Genomic DNA, 20,562 nt, shown 5'->3' on the forward strand with positions numbered 1-20,562 from the left:
ACCATTTCACACATAAACATGTAGGGATTGCAGCTTATATTACAATACTGACAAAAAAGGAGCATATATCATGTTTCTATTGGTTGATATATGTGGCCAATCAGACAGAAGGTCCTGTCTGGATTCCCTAAATGTCTTCACGGGGCATTTTACTAGCTGACAAGAGCGCTATGGTGGATAACTTTTGTCCTACATCCTTTCCTTGGTGTTAGTGCCCCGCGCGTAATACAAAACTAGTTGAGGAGTTTTAGGAATTCCCTCATCCCTCCTCCCTGCAAGTATTAAAGTTACCAAATGTTCCAGGCAAAGGAACCGCCATACTTCTCAGCCAATCCATACGGTGAATAAGGGTGGGTGGATGCACATAGCATCTGTATGTAATCATTCTAGCCATTAGCATCTGTTCAGGCACACAGGCATCACCCAATGAGAGGACTATGTTTCAAGGAAAGGGTTAGACAGGGCAGACACTTTGTCAGTCGGGTGTTGGAGTGCTGCGTGTGCATGCCTCCACACATGTGACTTTCCATAGTGAAGCTGCAGGCCAGGCCTCCAGCTTACGTCAGCCGAAGTAATTCGGTTGACTGTGCAAAACTGTCTCCTCTTATGTAATGTTTCACCTGCTGCTTTATGTGCAAGACGTTGTTCTGTTCCCGAAACTTCAATGCTATTTCTTTACATTGTGACATGCATACCTGTTTTTTACCCGTTTACTGTTGCTTTACCTGTTTATCTTAATGCTGCATGTGTTGTATACTTCAATAGTGTATAGACATTAATGTGTACAGGTAAAATTATGTTCATATTCCATACACCATATACATATATTTGTATATACCGTAGTACTTCTTTCAATTATTAGTAATAGTGTTCTTTTTAAATTAATCATACAACATAAATTACTGAAGTGAGAAAACTTGTCTATATTTAAATATTTTGGAAATATAGAACATTTAAATAAATGTCTCTAGAGAGTAAACAGGTGTTTGGACAAAGAGATTATAGGCAGTCATTCGTGTTTTCTTTAATTTTCTAATTTGCAAGGCAATTATGGGACATGGTAAATCTGAATAATGGTTCAGAAGAGGAAGTGAGGGTCTTTTACCACCTGCTTTCTTGACCCTAAAAGCAGTTTCCCAAGAACATAACCTTTAAGCAGTCCTGTCAGACCAGTAAACAAGTTGCTAGTCCGGTTTCAACCAGTTTACAGTGACCTCGCCTACAGTCTCTAAAAATTAAACTGAGCAGGCAGACTCCCGTGACCACTCTGTTCGCCTGCACTTTAAATACCACGAACTTTGAAACAGTGCTGTGAAACAGCTAATCTCCATTACACTATAAATAAAGACCATTACACTATAAATAAAGTCAGCCGCTGCATCACTGCAAGGTTAGTGGTGGGTGATATGGCTTGTTTTCCTTATTCACAGATTCAACTTCTGTCTTATCTTTATTTCTACTAATTAGGAATTAGGGGCTGAAGGAAAGAACCTGAATCAGCAAGACTGTCAATTCATGTCTTTGAGTTAAATTGTTACTTTTAATCCTAATTAGTTGTGTATCATTATTACTTGCTTAGTGCCAAATCCCGTTCATTTGTCTGTATGCTTTCAGGGTTTTCAATCAACTTCATCAAAAGCTTTTGGAATTAATTTTGACATGCAGTATTTCACAGCACATGTGAAGAGATGAGACAACACATGGCAGCACAAGACACAACGCAGCTATTTGCTAAATGTTCATATGTAGATTTTACTAGCATTGTTCATCTAAAAGCTAGAAAAAACAGACAAAGGACCTGCCCATTGTGGCTCCCAGGTTATTCAATACATTCCAACCTTGAAGGTTTCAAGATATTCTGCTGATTATAAAACTATTCAGATGTAATTGCCTTCTGTTTAGTAATCAAAACAACTAATCCAGCCTAACAACCAGGATGATAGGTAACAGGGCTTGATACACATCTAGTCTGTCAGGGTAGAATGTGTATAGGCCACGGTTGGTTACCAGTAAGCTATCAGGAAATAAATAGTATGTTGTACCAACGCATACTTTTGATTTGCTTCATTATAAACATGTTGATCTAATCAAATAAAAAAACTCTCACCCAAATTTTAAAAAAAAAGGACACATATGGCATCACCCCCTATTTTTGTCCAACTGATAACAACCATGGCTGAAGTCAAAGTCAAAGGGCTTTCAAGCACCTGTCCATGAAATGTTTTTACCATCAGAGAACACACATGATCTGCCATCTGAATGTGGTCCATGAGGAACAGTATGGGGAACAGTATGGGCCACACGCTCCACATATGGTTCATGCACTCTTATACTGTATATGGGAGGATTGTGTTATCCCAAATAGCTTTTGACTGACACCCAGCTGAGAGGATGTAACCTCAAAGTCGTGACCATTGCCCTGCTTCTGCATTGTGTCGGTGCCGATCAATGGAAAGGCTTATCACCTGAGTCCTCCTAATAATCGATGAAAGCATCTTTGTCCCCATGTTTAGATTATTCCCCTTCACCTCTTTGTGTCCTCGCTTGTGCCTCTCACAATCAAATTAGCATATCTGCAACTGTAGACGATCAGCTGTCTCAACATACTCTTTATGTAACTGAATTAACAAGTCACTCAAGTGTCTCCCATTGAATGGGACACAATGACACATTACAGGACTTAAATTGCAACTTTAGAATTCGTAAATCTGCAGTTCCGTGTGATCATAACCACACTGAAACACCTGCTGCTTTTTTTTTTTAACCATTATTATTAATATTACTATTATTAGATATTCCTCAATAAGTCACCAACAGGGAAGACATTCCTCTGCACTTACATTTGTTTTGTTCACAAATGAATAAGCGCTTCTAAGGGTTCTCCGTTGGTTTAGGGTACAATACCATAAAGTCGATGGACTTGTGTGTGATTTTCAAAAACAAAATTAGTGCTGGGCCAAAATATCCTGATATTTTCCCTTCATATGGCTCTGTCTATAAAAACAAAATTTGCCATGATGCAACTCAATAGTATCATTCGTTAAACCCTCCCTGCCTGGTAAACACTCACATCTTTCAAACTCTATTATTTATGTTTAACCCTGATTACATCAGTTGGACAAAACCTGTTTTTTTTTCAGATTTGACAAAGCTTCTCCAGAGCTACAGAACATACTGTACAGTGTCCCTTTATGTCAATTATCTCAGTTATATGGTCCAACGAGTGCACTGGTGCCACCTTGTGTTCAATATTTGGCTATTGTGAGATACAGGATATCATATTATCTTAAAATGTGCTCTTGGTTGTGTGTAGTAGTTTCATAACTTTATAGTAATGTGGGGAAATTATAGCATCTTTTGAAAAACTTTTTTTTTTCATTGTATTTGTCAATTTGGGTATGTGCCGAAAATAAAATTAAAATAAAATATTGGTTGAAATACATTACTATTATTATTTTGTATTATTATTATTATTATTACTATTATTAACACGATACATTTGTTTCTACTATACAATCTTTCCCAATCTTCAAAACAATCTTGTAAACCACCGATGCATTATAGGGTATTTCGTAGTCAACAGATGGCAGTAATACAAGTTCCGTGCCAAACTACTAAGAAAGGAAATCGTAGAAGAAGAGGCCGACCAAAATAATCCCAGCAGCAGCAGAAGAAGAAGAAGAGGAGCGCTAACCGTTAGCTTGTCAGAAAAACATTACCCTAGCTTTAGCTGACAGCTGGCCTCGGTGCAGGTTTCTGGAAAACAAATCATATGCTGCGAAAGAGAGGGAAGGCCGCATCAAACAGTTCCTGACGGAGACCGACCCCGCTTTCGACAACATGGAGAAACAGTTGCATTTAAACCTGTTACCCTCCAGACCTCCGATGGCAGGGGGCTTCCAGTCCAGCTCCAAAATGAAAATGGGGTGAGTTATCTGGCGACTAAACAGCATGCTGTCATCTCTGCTGTCTGCCTAACGTTGTTATGTATTACTAGACACCACCACATCCGTAGCTCTCTGTTCCGCTGGACTCGTATCTTTACAGCGTATTAAAGGACAACATCAGCTAACCACAGCTAGCTAGCTAATGCTGCTACTGCTACCAGAGATTTGAGCAACAGCGGCGGATAGAACGAGAGTCAGCCCGTAGCCTATATCTGGAAAACAACATACGCATTAAAACGATATATGTAGCTATATTGTTGTTGATGTGGTTAATCTAAGTTAAATAAGGCACTATCCATTGATCTTAACTAACAGTATCTTAGCGTTAGATACGTCAGGGTAAGAATGAGCATTTAAGACACACGAAAAGCCTCGGTCTGAAGACATTCATCTTAAATGGTGAAGTAGTCTCAAAGATAAGTGAAGTCACATGTGATTGTGAATAGGGCCAGCTGCTGGGTTTGAACCACCTCCAGTTTCCTTTCCACATCCTTTGTAAGGGCTTGTTTATGACTTTATTACAATACATTACAATAGTTGTGTGAGCATGGTTTTGCTTTTGTCAGAAATGTACCCATCTCTTACACACCTTGACGGTGATGTGAATAAAACTGTATCCAAGCTCTCCTGAGTGTGTGCAAAGAAAAGTCCTCTGTCTCTGTTTTCCAGTCAAATAAATAGCCAGCAGCCAGAACAATAGACACACTCAGTTACATGTGTGGACGCTTTAAGTCTGAGGTGAAGAGTAATAAATGAAGCAGTGAATTGTGGTTTCTCCAATCATCGCTTGCATGGCTTTTAAATAACCTGGTCTCATCATAATCTTGTATCTATATGAGCCATTATTTCTCTTCAATGTTGCAGCATTTGACAATGTAAACAAAAACAAAAACCTAGTGTCAGAGAGCCGGTTTGTGCTTTTTAAAGATGCACATTTAAAGATGCTTTGCACTGGGTGCTTTAATAATCCTGCTGCAATAAAGGATTGGTTTACATTTTGCGTCTCCTTTTTTTTTTTTTTTCATACAGACCTGGACGAAAGAGAGATTTCTCCCCCCTGTCCTGGAGTCAGTACTTTGAAACCATGGAAGATGTTGAGGTGGAAAATGAAAATGGCAAAGATATATCCTTAACTGCTGCTTGTGTTTGTCAAAATAATAAGCATGAATTATTGCAACTTTGGTGCGGCAATCACCCAGAGCATTCAAAACCAACTAGGTCATTTCAGATTTAGCTACTTCTTTATACCAGTGTGCCATTGAACTTCAACTTAATATAGAAGGTAAGCAGTTTATAATCAATATTTATTCTCTTTTCAGCAGCATCTACTTATTTTGTATCTTGCACCGCTCTGGTTTCGATTTCCTTGACCACCTTGAACATTTTCAGAGTTTACTGCAGCGGTGCCCATGGTCCTGTGCTGCTTCTTCTTCATGGAGGAGGACACTCTGCACTCTCCTGGGCAGTGTTCACTGTGAGCATCATAACTATTACAGTAACTCTAACCTCTTAACCTTTTGATATAAATCATATGTTTAAAACCAACATTATGTGGAATAGTTATGGAGCTGCTCTGTTATTTCAGCATGTTTGCCGTATACTATTAGATTTCAATGGTTCCCGTATGTGTTTTGGCAGGCTGTCATATTTAACAGGATCAACTGCAGGGTGGTGGCTATGGACCTTCGAGCTCATGGTAAATATGTGTAATCAAAGTAGATAAGATTGGTAAGGACATTTTATTTATTGTGTCGATGGAGATTTGTCAGTTTGTTTCGGTAGTATTATCAATCCCCTTTTTAATAATGTGTTGCAACAGTATTTGCACATATAGACATCATATGAGTCTGTGTCATTCACTGGTATAATACTACTGGAGTGTAGTCATAAGGGCACATTTATGATAGCTGTTGATTTAAATAAAATAGGTTGATCACTGCATTCTGATACTTTCATCTTATCATTTGCATGCTTTAATAATATTACATTTGTTTGTTAAAAAAATTCTAATTGTGTTTAGTATTGCAATGATATAGAGTGATGTAGCAGGTGTTCCAATTGCATTTCCAGAAACAAAAATTATTAAGAAGTGAAAGTGCTTTTGCAAAGTAGCTTGATCACATCTCTGCCCACCTATGATTACAAGTCAACCTTTCCCCTGCATAATTTTGCAGTTCATTCTTATACGTTGGAACCCATCGGCTATCGGTATGACAACAGATAAGCCTCTGGGGACAACAGGCTGTATTCCTGGGGGTCCAATGTAGCAAGCGGATATCCGGGCCAAGACTTCCTTGTCGGTGCCTTGCTCATTGTTTACAGTCAGATTATCAACTTGAGATGTAAGACTTTGAGAGACGACACGTTCGACCGGGTTGTTTCACAAGCAGCCAGTTTACAAGCTAAATCTAAACCAATAAAAAGCGAAATCATCGTCCGACGATAGCCGGTGGGTTCTGAGATTGTATTTTGGCCAATCCATTCGGCCTATTTCGGGCTCCCCATGGACGGTTTACCTGTATATAACTAAAACCTGCCCCAACGTGACTAGTCAAAATTACACAGAATACAAACAAAAACCAGAACGCTTCTGATAATAAAGTATTGACCCGTGGCAGGGGAATGTGGAAACTCTTTATATATATTTCATCTCCTTCGGTGGAACAAATAGTGAAATGTATTTAATTCTCTCATTACCTGCAGGCGACACCAAAGTGAAAAATCCTGATGATCTCTCTGCGGATACGATGGCCAAGTAAGTTGTTGTGGGCGCAGTTGAACCAGACACTGGAATTTGTGAGGATGAGATATGCACTCACTCTAAAAAGCTTCACAGAAAAATAATGGGAAGCCAGAGGGGGCAGCAATCATCTGCAGATTTACGGGACAGTCAGGAGTCACGCACTCGGTCAGCTCTGCTGTCTACAGCTTCCCACCTAAAGGCAGGGAATGTGCTTTCACAGTTCAGCCCTGGAGGGAGAAAGTGATTTGAGAGTTAGTTGGGTTCTAGTGGTGGTTTACGTTTGGAATAATGACTGGTTGATTAATGTGCTTTTAAAATGAAAAAATAGAAATAAAATAATGAATTGTTAAATACACTAAAGTTTTAGACTGTTGTCTCAGAAACACTGATGCGTAATAGAAATTGAAGATAATATCCTTTTTTTTTTTTATTCCAAAAGGGACATTGGCAAAGTGGTGGAGGTGCTCTATGGCGAGAACCCACCACCGATCATGGTTATTGGACACAGCATGGGTGGGGCCATTGCAGTTCACACCGCCGCTGCCAATCATATACCATCCCTGCTTGGCCTCTGTGTCATTGACGTTGTAGAAGGTAAGTGCTTGCTAGAATAGAGTATAATAGATCAATATTTTGCAATTTATGATTCTTAGTTGATTTATACGATGGATGTTCACAATGAAATCATATGAAAAGAGCTCAGTATAGTATTACTGGGTGTATTAATGATCAATAATTTGTCAATTGCACTCAGGTACTGCAATGGATGCTTTGAACAGTATGCAGAATTTCCTCAGAAGTCGCCCAAAGACATTTAAATCTCTAGAGAATGCCATTGAGTGGAGGTAATCACGAAAAAGTCTTTTTGAAAGCATTTCACTGTGTTGGCCAACCGTCGGCTTGGAGAGGACGTCTTTTGATTGTCCAGTTTGAATTGCCTCCATTCTTGGAATTTAGATTTAAGTTGGCATGGCATCTAGCTTGTTTCATTTTAATAGTAATAGTTTAATAAGTGTCTGAAAAATGTCTTCTCCTTTTGCTTTCAGTGTGAAGAGTGGCCAGATCCGAAACATGGAGTCGGCCCGAGTGTCAATGGGAGGCCAGGTGAAGAAGTATGTCTACCCTGTCGTCCATTTGTAGGCAATGGTTTTTATAAGTTCTATGTACTTAAATGTTCATTTGGTCTCTTCTGATATTCACAGATGTGAGGAATCCACCAGCCGTAGTCCAGCTGTGTCTAACAGCATTGCCGGTATAATAGAAGAGGAAGAGGATGAAGAGGTGGAGGAAGAGTCCAACAAGAAAAGGATGAAGGAGGACGACCAAGAGGTTTTGTCTCTCTAACAATTTGTCTTTCTTCTGTAACATGCATGTGGTTGTGAGGTTGGAACGTACCTGAAGGGTTGATTCCTTCCATACAGGTAAAAAAGGAAAGTATCTTCACCTGGCGAGTAGAGTTGTCAAAGACAGAAAAATATTGGGAGGGCTGGTTCAGAGGCCTGTCTGCTCTCTTTCTCACCTGCCCTGTGCCAAAACTGCTTCTGCTCGCAGGTGAGATCTCTCATGGTTTCTCACTACATTATTAGCTGGTACTCCAAATACAAAAAAAAAAGTGTTTGTTCAGATGGAATTTCTTGGCGGTCACACTAGTTTGGATGAATACAAATGATTCTTCTTCCCAGCAATTTTGCCATTCACTGCACAATTTCACCCCTGACTTAATCCATTGTACAGGAGTGGACCGGCTTGACAAAGACCTTACTATTGGACAGATGCAAGGTAAGAAGCACAAATCAAGAGTTTCTGCTGACTTTCTATTTGTTCTCCTCTGCGTTTGATTGTTGTCGCACAGTAGAATAGACACAACTCACATGTATCCACAATCTCACTGTTTATCTTCAGGGAAGTTTCAGATGCAGGTCCTCCCTCAGTGCGGTCATGCTGTCCATGAGGACGCACCTGATAAAGTAAGGATTGTTTGCCTGAACATGTCCTATGACTCTTTCTGAACTACTGTATGTTTGTTGGTATGCCGGACCTCATGCACACTTTGATAGATGTTTTTAGTGTCACTTCTTGATTCAGTTTACACGTTTTTGTGTGTATGTTCAGCTCTCCCTGTTTGATCCAGATTCAGCTTCTAGCAATTTTGTAACATCGTCCTCTGTCATCTGTTGCTAGGTAGCAGATGCTCTAGCAACATTTATGGTCCGGCACAAATTCACTGACTTTAAGGAAGGATACCTGTGGTAAGTAAACTTCTACCAAACTGATTATATGTAACATTATGATAACAATTTTAAACTTTGTATGTAGAATCGTCAGAGACTGAAATGTTGGAACAAATATAGCGAAAATGTAATTGTTGGTTGAACTGTCAGTTTAACAGACATTTACAAAACATAGGGATGCAATGTGGAAGTAATACCATACACTATATGTACTATATAATATAACCCATATTATTTTGTCTAATCATTTTGTAATACTCTCTCCACAGCTAATTTCCAGTTTTCAGTCTATATTTAGCCAGCATCCATAGAGGAAATATTTCAAGATTCATCCACATTCTTGTACAATTTCATAGTGAGCATATTATTATTATTATTATTATTATTATTATTATTATGTTGCTTTTGTAATGTAGATAATTTGCCTTTTGAGCTTTGCCTTATTTCTATTTCAAAACACTGGGATTTGATTTTTCCTTTACAATATATATTTTTTAAGTAATGCGCTCCTTGTGTAAAGTGTTATTTTGAGTGATTGCATCATTCTTAATGTGTTTGTAATGTTTGAATTAAAACAATGATTTAAGATCAATGCGGCTAAAATGTCACCCATGCTTGTATATTTGGTAAATGTAATAAAACGACATTGTGATCATTTTAAATGTGGTAGTTTATTTAAAATGACATACAGCCAGGTGAATGAATTGTTGTTTATAAGTGATCAACACATGGTGAACTCAATTATGAGTATTTATTCTATTTTTCCATCATCTCCCTACACTTGTGTATGCTGTAATACACATGTGCACCCACATATTATAACGCACATTTAAACTCTCAAATCAGACTCTACATTAGACATGTTTTAATGTGTTGAAAGATAAAGCACAGTTTCCACTCGTTGCTGTTTAGAAGGCAGCATGTATTTGAAGTAATACTTGAAAATCAGTCGTAGCCAAAACCAGAGTTTGATTTTGGCAATCAGGGAAGATCTACTCGACCTTTAGTCTTTATTGCTTTATGGTGTTTGTTTTGCATAAAATATTTTTCAATAAAATTCAGTCTCCATTTGAATTCCTCTTCATTGAACAGTTTCCACATGATCAGACTGACTGCTTTTGGTTCTGCATCAGTGACTTTGGCCTGGAGGTCGCAAACAATTTGCCAGATTAAGGAAAGGCTCTTGTGCTACACAATAATCAGAAATATAATGTGTCAGTGTTCAAATTGTATTAGTAAGTTTGCCTTTTTAATAGGAAATATTAACATTATTTTATGAATATGCTTTATATGATGAAGGAATGTATAAATGAACATTTAATAACCATGAGTGTTTTAAAGAATAATGCTGCACAGCAGAGTGCCCTTATTGGTGTTTACTTTTTGAGTTCCTTAACTAAATACAATATGTTGTATTGATTTTCTCAAGACTTTAAACAACATTAGCAACCTGCAGTTTGTATAAAGGATGTATTTCTCCACACACCCTAAATAGGGAAAGTAAGACTTGTTCTCCTGCAGTTGGTGAACAAAATGTCAGAATGCAGCTGAAACACAAGTGGAAAAATAGTTTTTTAAAGTTTACTAAGAAGGTGACATGTTTTTCTTCATTGTGCCTGATTCACTCCAGGGACTGAAAGGCAGGTCTTAATTGCCCCTCCATGGATAAACACACACAGATGTATTGCAATTATGTGCAACATAAATATTTGAATTATTAATGATTGTCCTCCAAAGACTTACAGTCACTGAGATCATTATGAGTTGTGAGTCTGTAAACAAAGCTGGCATGTTGTTCTGAACAGAAGTTTTTTGGTAGCATGATTCAGGGCCTCACAAATAATATTCTGTACAATAAACATTTTCAGAAAGGTCTTAAAAGCATGTATGGGGATAAAATTAAAGCAGAAAAGTGCAGAATGTACAAGTGGTCGGACAAGATAAACCCTTTAAATAATTATGTACAGTGATGTCACAATGTCAACAATCAAATTCTGTATTTTCTTCCTTAATAGCAATAAATACTACATTTTTGTTACGTTGCTATATTGTGTGTTTATGGGGCCAGATACACAGAATCACTGTTGCAATTAGTTGCTGGGTCTAAAAAACAGACAAAATGACAACAATCTGCAATAAAGAAACGTCACAATTAAACTGAACTTCAATGTGTCAATCACACAACTCTAGCCTCGTAAAAATGGAAATGTCCACTTTGCTGTGGAACTGAAATACACACATGACAAGGAAGTGATAAGAGGTGCTTGTACTATAACAGATAAGAGGTGCTTGTACTATAACAGACAAGAGCGTATCATCAAATGTGTTCTAGTAATTAAAGAAGACCCGGGAACAGTGAGCACTTTGGGACAACGCACAATGAAATGTGACACAACCAGAGGATGAAACCTAATAATTTTGGTGATACCCTGAATTCATCTAGCGCCACTATATGTAGTGTTTAGACCTAAATCCATTTTGGTTTAGGTTTTAGGCACTACCTACAGGCCAACTGAATTTCACATCTCATCGACACATTTTCATCATATAAACAGTTTACAAATATTTTTGCAGACTGATATATCCAACTTAACCTTCATCAGGATGCTGAAGGTGTTGCGTCAGTATGAAAGGTATTGTATTGCTTGTCATGCAATTGGTGGGTGCATATGTGTGTTTCATTGTGTCTATACACATGTATGACTACATATCATACACTACATGTTCTAGTCCTTGTATTATGTTTATACATATATCTTTCAATACCACAATCTGGCATCACTTTGTTATTTGATTTGTTTGGTTTGGATTTGTGTTATTTCTGTGACTCATTTAGTGTTCACTGTTGAAGTACACACATTTCAATAGACAGGCTGATGATACTGCGGTTGAAATAGTATAAATTCAAAATAATGTTTTATAATATTTTTTTGTAGGTAGTCACAAATGTCTATTTAGAAACCCCTGGTTGAATATCTATGGATTTTGCCAAACTGCAGTTTTTCACAACTTTTCAAACTCCTTAAAAAAAAACATGACCAAAGCAGAGCTTTGATTGGTTAAACTGACACAGTTGATGATGTCATGACATCATTATTATCATTATAAAAACGACATGATGTAATGGAGGTTGATTCATTCTTCAGATTTGTTCCACAGACAAATGAAAGTCAAATGAAGTGCAAATCCGTAATAAGTGAGTATTGTGTCTCGATCTGTTTGTCAACTTCATACGGTTATATGCATTTCTGAAATGTTTTTATTTATTGTGAGGCTGTCTATATTTTTACTGACTGAAATTGTGGCTTTCGTTTCAGGCCAACATGCTTATTTAAGATATCATTTGACACAATCAATCTGAACAGGATTTAAGATTCTTCTTATGTTGATCAAGGATCCGTGGGATGTGACTATGTGACTATGTGATTATGTGCCGTGCCTTTCCAGACGCTGCATGAAGCTGTGGTCATGAATAACACAACAGAAGTTACCCAGGTCATGCTGTCTCCGACACCATTCAAAGCTCTTCTGTCTATGCTGCCATGTCTTCTCTTTCTGTATGTAAACACCGTCATGCTGTTTGCCTTGCTGAGCAAGCCTCTCCTCCTGGAGTCTACCCGCTATATTCTGTTTGGTCATTTGCTCCTCGCTGACTCTCTGCAGCTTATTTTCACAATGTTGCTGTACATCTTTGCCGTGACCAAGATCAGAATGATTAGCTTCCTTTGTATTATTATCACAGTGTTCGCACACATCACTGTTAAAATATCTCCCCTCAACCTCGCCGTAATGTCTTTGGAGAGGTATGTTGCCATTTGTTTTCCACTGAGGCATGCCAATATTGTCACCACCAAGGTGACAAGAGTGTCCATTGTTGTTATGTGGACAGTTGCCTCTTTAGACTTGTACATGCTGCTCTTCCTATTTATCAGTCTGGGGGATACAGGCTTCACTGTGCTAAGGATCTGCCACAAACACGTCTTCCAGCTGCAAATGTATTCAACTATAAACAATGGCTTCACCATTGCATGTTTTGTATTAGTGTGCATGGTCAGCATCTACACATACATTGCTGTCATGATTACTGTGAAGTCAGCCTCTTCCACCGTCCGTAACTCCAGTAAGCCCCATAAAACAATGCTGTTGCATCTGATCCAGGTATGTCTGTGTCTCACCTCCACTCTCTTTAGTATGATCAACTCCATCAGCCTGTGGAACATGAATCCGGCTTCGGCCATTCACATTCAGTACATTCTCTTTTTAGGTCTTATCATTTTCCCGAAGTGTCTGAGCCCACTCATATATGGCCTCAGAGATCGCGCCTTCAGACATGTCTTCCTATACTATTTCACTTTTGGCATCAAAATCCCTGTCAAGATATTTCCAAGGTCTTGATTTCAATTACAGTAATTGTGTTGTGATTTTTTGTTTTGTGTTGCATATAAATGGAAAATTATATTTGTCGTAAGCAAGTTTGTTTCTTTGATTGATTGACAAAGTGTATGATAAATTGTATCTGGTCAGATTCAGACTAGCGGGGTTAAAATCTTTCTCTCTAAACGGATGTAAGAACTATAAGTTTAGACATACTGCAATATATAGCAATTCATTTCTCAAAAAGATGTAAAGTCTAAAATCATGTCTATGAACCGTATGTATTTTTGTGGTGGAAGGATGCACTGGAAATGTATTGATTACAAAGAAACGAAGTGCAGCAGCTTTTCAATCACTTCTTCTCATCAAGAGACATTACATGTTGCATACAAGTCAATTTCACAATCAATACTCCCTTTCGAGTGAAACTTGTATTAATAAAACACATTAATCACATGTGTACACACTCTGACAACACGCTGTTGTGTTAAATAAAGATAAGATTCATAGTCCCCCTCCACGACTTAATGTACATGTTATGCTTATATATAAATACATTTATTTAAGTAAATAACTTCCAAAAATGTTGACCAAATCATGTAAGGAGACACACGTTTATATATACTGTATATATATATATATATATATATATATATATATATATATATATATATATATATATATATATACATATATATATATGTATATATATATATACATATATATATATGTATATATATATACATATATATATAAATATAAATATATGTGTATATATAACATGAACACATACAAAATGAAATGAATAATCCATCCATGTTTTTGTATCAGTGATAGCACTATGGGAAAATATAACAAAATGTGTGTCTCAGAACTTCCTTTAAAGGTTGTTTCATTGACATTTTAGAACCAAAACTTTGTAGTGAAAAGCTAAAAAAATCTATCATTCAAATCAATAATTGGTTGATGTTTATTAATCATTCATTAAAGCAAACCTTGCAAAGCAAACCTTGAGTCATTTAATCATGCATTCATCATCTATGATGGAAATTCTATGAAAAACATTATAAAGTATGTTGTTGTCATCAAACATAAAAGGACACACTTCATTATTATAATCTATCTCTTTTATAGTTATTATTTTTGATTGATGAAAAGACCAAATGTTTTTTTCTATTAATATCAGTTTGGATAAGTATTTTCAATTAAAAATATCACTGGAACACAACACATTATGTTGAAGAAAAAGTGTATGTGAGCTTATGAGATTTGCACACAGCCGGTAAAATAATGAGCTAGAATCTAAATGAATGTCAGCCAGAACGAACATGATATGACTTGTCAATGACATTAAATGATCGGTCAAGAACAAGCTTGACTTGCTAAATTCTGATTGGTGTAAAGGTCACGTGAAGGGAGGTATATAATTCAGACTTATGCAGTGTGCTCTGGAGGAAATGTTGAACTTATTGTGTAAACAATTGTATTCTTAAGCAAATAATAAACAGCTCCCTGCTGGTTGCCAGAAATCTGAATCCTGTCTATCCATCTTTATTTGCCACAACAATTTCCTAAGCTTTGGATTCTATATAAAAATATTTTTTTTTCTGTTTTTGGTGGGTGTTTTCCTGGTCCGATGTGAGGTCCCGGGACAGGGATGTCGTATGTGTACTGTAGAGCCCTCTGAGGCCAATTTGTAATTTGTGATTTTTGGCTATACAAAATAAACTGAATTGAATTGAATTGGATAACAATATTCCACATGTTTCAGCTTGTACAAAACATTGACACCAGATACGTTTCTTGAAATCTTAAAAGCATGACATGAAGTCTGAATGTGCATGTAAAGAGTTCACTAATTCAACCAGCAGATGTCACTTTTGGTTTGTAAATAGTTCAACAGCAAACTGGGGCTTTAACTGCAGCCTTTTACTTTAGTCTTTAATATGTAAGTATATGGCACCAGAGAACTCGGAAAAATAGGGACGTTCAGTCGGCCAACTTGCGATATTATTGCTGAAATTCCTGTCCCCTCCTCTTTCTCACAGTCTAGATGGATGCTTGTATAGGAGAAAGGATAGACAGAAAGCAGAGAGAGACCAATTTATGTGTGCAAACAAGGAGGGAGGTGCTGACCCATAGAATAAAAGAAGTGTCTGGGCGGGAGGTGGACTAATTTAACCGATCTTTACTCCGCAACAATCCTGAAGCCCCCTCAATACCTCTCTCGCCTTCGTGAAAGAGCACTTGAAGGGTTGAAAAACATTCCAGAGAGAGAAAATACCTGGTGACGGAGAGCAGCTTTAGTTTACAAGAGCAGAAGAGAAAGGTTGTTATCATGATCACAAAATTCTTCATATCTTCAACCGAGAAAGTGGATTCTGTGGCTTTGGTTTCACAAAGGCTAGTTTAATTAACACAGCCTCTATTTTTACTTTTAGTCACACGCAGGTCACTCTACCCACTTGTGGTGTTTCCATACTGTGGTACCAGAAAGTGTGTCTTTGCTAAATAACTGAGATATGATCTAAAGGCAAAGCCCAAAGAATTATTTCAACAACCTATTTTCAGCAATGTCTATTGTGTACTTTTGGGCTACATGTAAACAAAAAAACAATTGTATTATAAAAAACGTTCTCCAAACTAATGACAAAACCGGCTTTTTTAAGAGTTTGTGGAAACTTTTCACAGTGGATTCGAGTCAATTACAGAGAATCCATAAACAACATCATGCAAACTAGTGCAGCAGCCTGCAAAATAAAGTATAGTTAAAGAAGCATTGCTTGTGTCAAGAATGGGGTGTTTTCTTGAGAGTGTATCAGAGAAGAACTCAGTGAAGTCAGTTTCCTTTTTTCTGCTCTATTCCTTTGATATATACACATAAAGGTGATTGACTTGTACACTTCAATTTAATGCATCCCTGCACAATCACACCATAGCCTATGCAATTGTTAAATGAATGCAATGATTGCAGAAGTGTTCCTGTTGTTTTGCCCATTTCCCTAAATTCATGACTTAAACCCCTAATGGTTACAGAGCATTTGACTGTGTTTGTTGATTTGGCAAGATCTAGCAATTTTAGAGAGAAATTGAAGTCCAATTTAAAAAAACAAGCTGCTGGAGAAAGAAAAAGGAAATATGAAACAAGAGCAAATAATATAAAAGTGTGGGTCATCATCAGCTAAATCATGTCAAATGGAAAAGTCCACTGCTCCCAAAGGAGGGGCTGTGGAAACGTCAGTGGGAAACTTTAGAATGAACAAGTTGTAATATGGCTGTGATTTCAGAAGAAACTCCTAAATTGAATTAGACAGTCTTTTAGTCTCTCTCTCTCTCTCTCTCTCTCTCTCTCTCTCTCTCTCTCTCTCCATTCTTTGCCACAGCAACATATAGCTTTCATGTTGATGCATTGCACTCAAGGCAAAATATTCTGACTGAACTTAAGAACAATGGGAATATTCAATGCACTCATTTCACCCACTTCAAGATAGATAAAAAAAAACATGCTCGCCTGCACACTCGCACACACATACGTTTGCACTATAGAGTTGCAGATGAATGGGATGGTGGGAGAGTAATTGTATCCCTTGTGGCTTTTCAGAAGACAGCACTGAAACTCAAATTAAAGCACTGACCTGGTTAGCTTTCTGTCAGCAGAAGGAGGAGCTGCCCTCCCACCCACACCCACACATTACCTTGCAAAGATTAACTTGTTGACTGATTAAATGAGCAGCAACTACACATGTCAGCATGTGACATACCTATGCAGCCATGACTGATCATCAAGAGAAATTGTTTCAATTCTCATCTGCCTTTAATTGTCACAAATCAAGTCCAGGGAGAGAATTAAGTAAAACACTATACCATATATGGAGAAATGAGTGATAGGATAGGTCGGACATTCATCATCTTCTTATGATATTGTATTTTTAGTAATTTTGTTTTATTTATCATATGCACATAAAATTAAAAAAAACTCGGAACTACTGGCAGACCTTTTGACTGCGGACATTTTGACTTGTCTAAGAAGGACAAACACCGGTGGAAGTAAAAACATAAACAATGGCTGAGTTCATAGTGTCCCAGGAGGCCATAGTGAACCATCAATGCACCAGGGCCTGCAACTAGCAAAACTGAATGGGACGCAGCAAACATCAATGAGAGACATCTTCCATTGATGTTTGTTGCTAAAGCACCACCTGTAGGCAAAATGCTATAAATATTCGAAAGATCACTCAGAGTTGATAAGGGGCCTATTTGATCTAATTATGGTTTCTTATGCATAATGCGTAAGAATGCTGGGTACTTGTTTCTGTGTTACAGGAAAATGGTACGGAACACCCAAAATGTATTTTGAGAAGGCTGGATGAAAATTGTTGAAGTGGTGAAAAACATGAATTCTAAATGAAAAAAAATCTACATACCATACTACACTCATGGTTGGACGATGTCAATGGGTTGGACCACCAATTAGTCAATCAAAAAGCTTTTTCTAACTTCAAAGTGCAATAGTTCTTAAAAGAAAACGTTGCTTTTTAAATTGCATTTGCTCAAACTAAATTGTTCGTCTTGATTAAGTGGTCTAAGTTTGCACCTTATTTAATTGGAATCTGTTCAATAATGTCATGAGCTACTGCTGACTGACAGACAGAGAAACAAACAAAACAGATCGACTTTATGACATCGGTAAAGTGATGCAGCCGTGATGTATTTTCAGTGAGTTACTGTCAAAGACGGAGAAGAATAAAGTGATTTGAGCAATCAATGTATGTCGGTTATCAACAGAGGTGACGTAATGTGTATTCTAATGGATCATTCCTCCAGGGGGGGGGGGTGTTGCTGTAGGATCTCGACAAATGAGCGGTTCCTTCTCGTTGTCAGGTGAGCTCCCGGCCCCCCCGCTCCGTGCTGAGTACATGGTACAGTCCACTTGCCGTTCGGAGTTGTTGCTGAGGAGGTTCCACTGTTCAACACACCGTTAAATTGGCATGCAGCCGACGCCTGGGTCCTGGAGCAGAGACGGCACTGTTTGTGAAAAATGTTACCGTCTCATCAGCGGAGTTACCTCGGACAGCAGGGCAAGGTCGCGTTATTTCACCTTTTATGCAGTATCACAGGTGAGTCGGGAATTGTATACGGTAGTTCTACTTGTCCTCTAAACGTTACACAGAAGTTTTGTGAAAGAGCCGAATGTCTCGTGCATCGTGCAGAAATCTCGGCGAACGAGTCGGCTAAACGAGCGTGGACCGTGCGTTTCACGTGCGGGTCATTTTTAAGTTGCCCGTGGAGCAAGTTGAGCAGGTGCCTATTGTAACCGCAGGGAAGTTGGTTACTTGTTCAGCTAGCCCGCAGCCACCGCCGCGGATGATGGTGCGACCATATAAACCACCGAGGAACACAGGCAATGGTATTAATTGATCTACTCCGTTTCCCAACCTACACTTGGGTCATTGCGGATTCACTGGCAGCCATATTAACTTCAGAAACATTTGCTATTAACGTAACATTGGTGCTATGGTATGTGTCACGCCAGCTGCTTTTGCAAAATGTTGATGAACTGACATTAGTGTCATTTGAGAAGACAATGCTGAATGTCAGCACCTCCCAGACTGAGGATGAGGGTCAGCCACCATGTACATGCAGTGCAGCTCATTATGGTTTAATTAAGGGCTGAACAATTTACTAACTCAACCCTGAAACACGCCAACTTTGTTCGCACAGTGCTGCTGTAGAAACTCAAAAAGCAAGGGGACAACAGTTAAGCTCCAACTCCAGAAACCAATGGAACATGTATGGCTGAATGTGGCAATGTGTTAGGATGTATTACCCTCAGGCAGCTTTTTATACCAACTACCCTTCCTCCACAAAAAGTGGTTTGATGTTAACCAGTGTGATGCATTAAACCAGCCGGAAGACTTCCTGAACAAAAAAAAACATGAAATGGGGGGAAAAAAAATAAAAATACAGACCAAATTAAAACTTTGCTGTGCTCAGAGGACACTCAATAGTTCAGTGTCCTGCCATTGCAGGCGGCTACGATGACATTTGTCTGTCCCCACACGGTTTATCTTGACATATTTGTCTTTTATTTTAAGGTAAGAAAAGGGCCACTAAAATGTTGACTAGAACATCAATGTATGCAACTAAATGTAACCCCACCACAAACTGCATTGAAAAATCACTGTCTAGAGAGGTAACTCTCACTACTGGCTAATGAGAAATAAGTGACTATATTGCTTATGCCAAGCTAGTTGCACTGTTTTATGTTGTAGTGGTCTTTCCTTGAACTTGGGCAACTGGACTGTGCAGTGAAAAATGCAGATTTTAGGCCTCACAAACATCTTTAAGACTCTTTCATTAAATACTTGAAAAGCAATTTAATTTGGACATTTTGGGAGTTAAAAAATAATAATAAAATAATTAGAGTTTCAGGTGTTTGGTGGAATTTTGTGACATTAGAAGACGCCATACTGCTGATTTTCCCTTTTTCATGTCGTAGAAATAATTAGTGTTCCTACACTTTTGCGTTACTCCCCTTTGCAGTCGGCTAGAAATGTGTATCGCTTTACCACTGTGCATTTGTGCAGCTTGATCAAGTCAGTTTGAGAAAATGTGTGAAAAAAGTTGATTTCAAAGTCTGATAAGCCATGCTGTTAAACTAGCATTAGACCCTTGTTGCCCTGCTTTGCACAGCTGGCTCTGCCTCTTCCACCATCTCCATTTATGTTCATATTTCCACTTTTAACAAAACCCACTGCCCTCTGGCAAGATACACACATATTAATACACTTGCTGCCACATAAGTGGTGTAGGTGAAGGTAATATTGACTAAAGTGAGAACGAGCGCCAGGGTGTCCCCATGGAGCAATGTGTCCTTGATGTCAGGATATCTATAATCTGTGTGTGTGTTGTGAGAGTGAATGAGACGCATTGTGTTGCATTTGCAAACCAAAACTTATCTACAGCAGCTGCTCTCTTTGAAGAACATCATTTCTTTTCTTTGTCTCTGAAAACACAAGAAGAGGGAAAACATTCATATTGCTTTGTCAAAATAGGCTGTGTATAAGATCAGATAGACTTTGCCCTTATTCTCATCACTTTTTTATTCAGAGTTGGAGAAAACGAGGGCAGGCTTATGTAAGGTTGTCGTCATGTCACAATAAAAATTTAATACGGTCGCTATACCTCTTCCATTACATATTCAGTACAGGAAAATGCTGCCTTCTTTCCTCTTACTCTGCTGTTTTTTTTTGCCATCTAGCCTTAT

The 20,562-nt window shown here is 38.1% G+C and overlaps 2 protein-coding genes across 2 annotated transcripts; both read left to right on the top strand.

The window, feature by feature from the left end:
• Positions 1-3,740: 3,740 nt before the first annotated feature.
• On the top strand, positions 3,741-9,982 carry ppme1 (protein phosphatase methylesterase 1). The gene is made up of 14 exons (XM_079237564.1): positions 3,741-3,926; positions 4,977-5,089; positions 5,339-5,421; positions 5,586-5,643; positions 6,651-6,702; positions 7,130-7,284; positions 7,445-7,535; positions 7,737-7,802; positions 7,893-8,019; positions 8,112-8,241; positions 8,425-8,469; positions 8,593-8,657; positions 8,872-8,939; positions 9,191-9,982. The coding sequence occupies exons 1-14, from the start codon at positions 3,841-3,843 to the stop codon at positions 9,192-9,194; spliced, it is 1,143 nt and encodes a 380-aa protein (XP_079093690.1). The 5' UTR covers positions 3,741-3,840; the 3' UTR covers positions 9,195-9,982.
• A 2,407-nt stretch (positions 9,983-12,389) lies between these two features.
• On the top strand, positions 12,390-13,316 carry LOC306753979 (odorant receptor 131-2-like; the record flags this gene model as incomplete). Its single annotated transcript, XM_079237892.1, has 1 exon — positions 12,390-13,316. One exon carries the CDS (start codon positions 12,390-12,392, stop codon positions 13,314-13,316), a length of 927 nt encoding a protein of 308 aa, XP_079094018.1.
• Positions 13,317-20,562: the final 7,246 nt, after the last annotated feature.

Source organism: Taurulus bubalis, assembly GCF_910589615.1.
Source record: "Taurulus bubalis genome assembly, chromosome: 2".
NCBI lineage: Eukaryota > Metazoa > Chordata > Actinopteri > Perciformes > Cottidae > Taurulus > Taurulus bubalis.